The 5,844-nt window shown below is 39.3% G+C and overlaps 1 protein-coding gene across 1 annotated transcript; it reads left to right on the top strand.

Moving 5' to 3' along the window:
- Nucleotides 1-1,563: 1,563 nt before the first annotated feature.
- On the top strand, nt 1,564-4,836 carry LOC124154750. The gene is made up of 2 exons (XM_046528654.1): nt 1,564-1,920; nt 2,523-4,836. Exons 1-2 carry the CDS (start codon nt 1,864-1,866, stop codon nt 3,807-3,809), a joined length of 1,344 nt encoding a protein of 447 aa, XP_046384610.1. The 5' UTR covers nt 1,564-1,863; the 3' UTR covers nt 3,810-4,836.
- Nucleotides 4,837-5,844: the final 1,008 nt, after the last annotated feature.

Raw genomic sequence — 5,844 nt, forward strand, 5'->3', positions numbered from 1 at the left:
TCAGATTTTAAGAACAAGACAAAAGATTCTCCGCTGAAATTTCACAAATTACGGCCTAATAATGTGCTTACCTTCGTTACTCCATCGTGCCGATTAAATTCAACCTCCACCTTCTTCCATGCCATAGCCATTAAATAAAGACTCACAGCATTTGGTTTTCTTGCACTCCAATACAACTTTCCTATCAATAATTAGTTTTAAAATCAAACTCTTCTCCTACGCCTAGATTCTTCTTCCAACCCGTTTCCATTTTGCTTACAAACAAAGTCGCGTTGCGATATTCGTTATTCAATTGTCGCCCTTAGTTCCTCTCAAAGCCCGCATAGTAGGGACTCAAAATGTCGCTAAATTCGTCTACGTCATCAATCCAGCCCAAAATAAATGTGGCAACGCAGTCCCCACCCATTTGGAGCGTTTTGGAGTTGTGAGGTTTCTGGATACAGCATTCAGCGGTGCGCGCCGCTACAAGCTGAAGCATGGTTTCTGGATACGGCCCTAGGGCATGGAAATGTATGTGGCTTTAAAATAAACTCCTCAGGAACCAACGCCACGCGAGAGAATCCAAAAATGTTAACTAATCATAAAATATTAGCCGATTGGGGATTTTAGAGCGAAACTTGTTGGAAGGAATGAAAATTCCACCGAGGAAGGCCAGGAGGGAAGTGCGAAGGGCAATTAAAGGAAGTCATTAGGAAAAAGAGTATGAGACAAAGGAACGGATTGCAGCGGGGAAAAAAGAGAGAAATTAAATCAAATTCGAACCCGTAAATATTCCATGAGCTAAAAAACGTAACCCAATCGAACACCAAGTTCAAACAAACACAAATAATTATTTACTTGGCAACCATTCTTTCATGCTTATCTTCATACTTTTGCTTCTGTGGTCGGTTTTCTCAAATCATTCGGTATTTTGTTTAATATTTTTGGGGAAATTACTTCATGAGCATCAATCGTTTCCTGATTTTGCGCATTAAATTAAAATGCATTTGGATTAATTCTATTAAAACGCTATTATTGTCCCTGGTATTAACTGTGTGGTAGCAACAGCCGAGCAGCAAGCAGGGCCCGTGTGAGATGGGGGATGTCTTCTCCTCCTTCTCTTCCCTCTTCCTCCCTTCTCCCCCCCCCCCTAAAATAAGGCAAGGGGTCTTCCATTTCCTCTTCTCTCCCTTCCCCCCTCCAACTCATTTCATTTCGCCCCCCACTTCCTCTTCATCTTCCCCCCCTCCAATTTCTGCGCCTCATTAGCCGCCAGACCCCGTCTCTTTGTGTGGTCTAATTTACGTTTTATGCACATACAAATGAAAGAGGATGAAACTCTCTCGAAATGAAGTGGCCTCATGTGTTTGTGTTTGTGCTTGCGTTGCTCTCGGATGAATGGGGAAAATGGGCACAGCGATTGTTTGTTCCAAACGCACCTTCGAGAGACTGCACAACACCGCAATTCCACGGATAGGAGGCCGAGTAGCCAATAGGGTTACAATTACACACACATACTACCCCGGGAAGCCGCTTCGAAAGGCGTGTGGGGGATTAGGCAACGCCACCTAAAGTAAAAGGCCTGAGGACTTCTGTTGTGTGACGTCAATTAGCGGAGGCCAATGTTTACTTGTAGTCAAGGGGACTCCGTGTTATATTCATGCTTGAATTAACGCGAGTTCAAGGGCGAAAGTGATATAGTTGTACGTTGATTTAAGTTAATCGAAGCTGTTAATTGCCGTGTTTTCCGGAAATTACTTTAAAATTCACCGGAAGTTAATCTAGAAAATAGTTAATAAGTGTTGTGTGCCTCATTGCCGAGGAAATTATGTGGGCGGTGAAAAAGTTTCGGTGTTTCGATTCCCAGATGATGAGCTGCTGAAGATGAAGTGGACAAGAAGCATTCATAGGACTAACTTTACTCCTACTACCTATTCCAGAGTAAGTACTATTGCTTTCTACTATAGTATGTAATAGTTAAACTTAATAACTTCACCTAACAGTAATTAAAATTCCCTGGAAAAAGTTCAAAAATGGGTTTGATACATTCTTCTGTTTTAGGAAATATTTTAATTCGTGCTTATGCCGAACGTATATGTTATTGTGCTTGAATTTTTGACATACGTTTGTTATTTAATAATTTACCGCCAACTTCAAGTGTCCTTTTGTAGTGTTATGTGCGTTGAGTATGTGTGCATTGAGTAAGGTGGTGAAAGTTATTAAATTACACATGGGTCTTGGATATCGAAAAGGGTTTATCTCGCGTTTGTTTTCAATTATCTCGCAAAAAATGAGCACTGCCTGATTTAAGTTCCCTGTTAATGAATGAAATGTCCATCTATTTTGCTGCGTCGTGGTATAATTTATGTGTTTGTATCTCCCCGCAAGTTGGCCAAAGTTCTTATGATGGCAGAAGAGAAGATAATTCTACTAAAACAATTTCCTAGATGAGACTTTTTTTCGAAATTCACAATTCGTACATCGTAATTAGTTGGAAGATAACCATCTCTTTCTATTAACGATACAATTTTTGATATTTATAGGTGTGCATCAAACATTTCATGTCTGAGGATGTTTTGTGGGAGACATCTATGTTTGATGAGAGCACAGGGAAGTTGATCACGGTAAAGCTTCCAGCGCCGAGGCTGAGAGAAGGGGCGGTACCATCAGTATTTCCCGAACGTCCATCATGTACTTCAGTGAACGCTCGCTTGGAGCCTGAAGAGAAGAGAAGAAAGAAGGAAATGGAGCAACTGGAGAAGTGCATTAGAGATAGTATAGAAGAAAGAAGGCTGTACGAGGAGGCAAGGAGCTTCAAAACATTGGGTGAATGTTTTGAGAAGCTCCAAAAGTTCGTATCTTTTGGGGACTTTTCCTTTATTTTAAAAAAAGACAAATTGCTTCTTTGCCATATTATCGCAGATCCGTTTCCAGTAATGAAAGCATGTGTCATTATTGATCGGGATTTAATGTTAAATGTGTTCATGGACCACGCTGAACTGAAAAAGATTGGTAATTTCATCTTCCCAATGTATGTGAAAGACACCAATACTGTAAATGAGGTATTAGCAGGGCTAACAACGTTAATAAGTGACAAACCTGTCCCCAATTCTTGTATGGTGGATAAATTGGGGGTAATTTTGCAGCTCTTGGACTCTTTGCACGCCTCTGATGATTTTGTTGACACAGTCAATTTCTTAACTGAGCAGATTAAGCTTATGATGAGTAGTAAACATTCTTATCGTTATCGGAGTGAAACTTTTGTTTTTTGCAGTATTTTCTTTACAATATCTCCCCATGCTTATAAGTTTGTTAGAAGTTCCGGTATGTTTCAACTCCCACATCCCACCACCATCCGCCAAGTGTGTGCCAGTTATAATTTAAGCCCTCAGCGAGATTTGACCCACAATTTGGCATATGCCAAAACTGTTTTCTCTACTCTCAAGACCAATGAAAGACATGTGGTGCTCATGATGGATGAAATTCATGTAAAATCTTATGTTGACTACAAGGGTGGTAGCATTGTAGGCATAAGTCAAAACTCCCCTTGTGTTACCAAAACGGCTTATGTATTCATGGTGTCTAGTCTAATGTCCTCTTTCAAAGAGGTAGTGTACATACTTCCTGTGAGTAAATTCTCTGCTGATGAATTATTCGCCGTCACTAAAAACATCATTGTGGCATTAGAAGGTATTGGATATAGAATTGTGAGCCTGGTTTCAGACAACAACTCTATCAATAGGAGGGCTGTGTCAAAATTTTCTTTCCCCAACAAATTAAGTATTGTGTACCCCAACCCCTATGATAAGTCAAGGCCATTATTTTTTTAATTTGACTCTGTGCACATTCTGAAGTGCATAAGAAATAATTGGCTTAACCAAGGCAATGGACACCAATTTTTTTACCCCAATTTCGATGATGCTTGCAAACCAAAGGAAATAGCTTCTTTCAGTACTGTTCGTGAATTATATTTCCTTGAGTGTGGTGACATTGTGAGGTATGGGCATTCATTAACCATTAAAGCACTCTATCCATCAAATTTAGAGCGACAAAATGTGAAACTTGCTCTCCAAGTTTTTAACGAGAATGTGGTGAACGCGCTTTCCTTTTTGGGGAGAAGCAAGCAACTGGAGAATTCCTTAGGAACTGCGGCCTTTATTAAGATTATTACCAACTGGTGGAAGGTAGTCAATGTCAAGACACCTTACAAAGGTTTAAGGCTAAGAGATGCTTTGCAAAAGCCATTAACTTTGGGGTGTGAAGGAATGAAATTGTTAGAGAGTGTTTTTGAGTGGGTTGATAGGTGGAGTGAGAGTGGTTGTGGTAATCTATCACGTGAAACAAGGACTGCCTTCATGCATACTACCCATGCTCTAATTGAGTTGGCCTCATATTGCATTAATGAGTTGGGTATGGAGTATATGTTGCCAGGAAAATTCCAGACAGACGCTCTAGAGGCTCGCTTTGGTTTCTACAGGCGGCTGTCAGGCTCCAACTATCATGTATCCATTCGACAACTCTATGAGTCTGAAACCAAATTAAGGCTACAAACGTGCCTGCCGTTACGATTAAAGTCACAGGCTTGTGAGAGTATTTTGATTGATTCGGTTGATGATGGTGATGATGATGATGATATCATAGATATGGATGGCTCTGAGTCAGGGTCGTTCATCCATTTCAAGATTTTTGTTGAACCGCATGACATTAATGGTGTTAGCTCTCATGTACCGGTGCTATCATACATTGCGGGTTATTGTGTACGGTCCTACCTTAAGAAGGTCAACTGCTCCTCATGTAAGGATTTTTTTTCAAAAGACTGCATGTTGGAGGATAATAACAATGATGATTTTATTAAGAGTCTGAGCCGTGGAGGTCTTTTTTTCCGCATGAAGTCTCGTTAAATGCTGTTTTGTTTTGTTGTGTTTAGTAAAATAGTTAGTGGCCCTTTGGAAGAGAAGTTCCTTAGGGAAGCAAATCAAAGAACTGTTCTATTTAGCGTAACTATGAATGCATTGATAATGAGTGACTTTTTTAGTGATGAAGTCTGTCCTGATGGCCATCACATGTCAAGTGGAATTAAAAAAATTGTATATGTTGCATGTAACATATTTTTGAAGAACTACAGCCGTAAATTAAGTGATGCTTGTAGTAAACCTGGATTAAGCAGGAAAATTGTAACTCTTATAAAGTGAAAAAAATTCTTATTAAACCATATTTTAGCATTAAAAATATGTTTTATTGCATTGGATGTGAATTATAATGAGATTGAAAGGGGTAAGCCTATCCTGTTAATCACATCTAAGACAAGTTACAGGTATCACCATCCGTTTCCATTGGTCTGCTGCAGCATTCTACTTCATCCTCCAGTCGCGTCACTGAGATAGGAACCTGGAACTATGATTCTGCCACGCATGCAATTTCTTATAACATATGATGAAGTTTCAATCTTCATTTCTAATTCAAGTTAAAACTTTTATTTCATACAAGTTCTGCATTCAATGCTAATTTTGCCATTGAAACTTTTGGCGTTTTACTCATTCTATGATAGAGAGAATGGAATAAGTAAAATGCCGAATACCAATGATAGAACAGAAAGCCTATAGAATAACATCTTGCGCATCAAAACTTAGTGGTAGTATGTACTTAATATCTGGCTAGCTTTTGGTACTCTGTACGTCGAGATACGTATCACTTTAACTCACGAAATGATTTAATGTGTGACGCACCTCCCGCTAGAATGAACTCACGTCATAATCAATATAATATGGAATATAATAGTTAGTATATAATATGGAAGTGAATGGGCATTTGATCTTCGATGTAATTGTATTACAATTTTTAGCGTAAAGTACTGCAATCGTTCTT

Source organism: Ischnura elegans, chromosome 2 (assembly GCF_921293095.1).
Source record: "Ischnura elegans chromosome 2, ioIscEleg1.1, whole genome shotgun sequence".
Taxonomy (NCBI): domain Eukaryota; kingdom Metazoa; phylum Arthropoda; class Insecta; order Odonata; family Coenagrionidae; genus Ischnura; species Ischnura elegans.

What these genes read in the sequence shown, in the direction of transcription:
- LOC124154750 (XM_046528654.1), top strand. Translation starts at nt 1,864, where the DNA reads ATGAAGTGGACAAGAAGCATTCATAGGACTAACTTTACTCCTACTACC. An exon ending in CTCCTACTACCTATTCCAGA is followed by an intron (nt 1,921 to 2,522) that starts GTAAGTACTATT and finishes TGATATTTATAG; the next exon opens with GTGTGCATCAAACATTTCAT.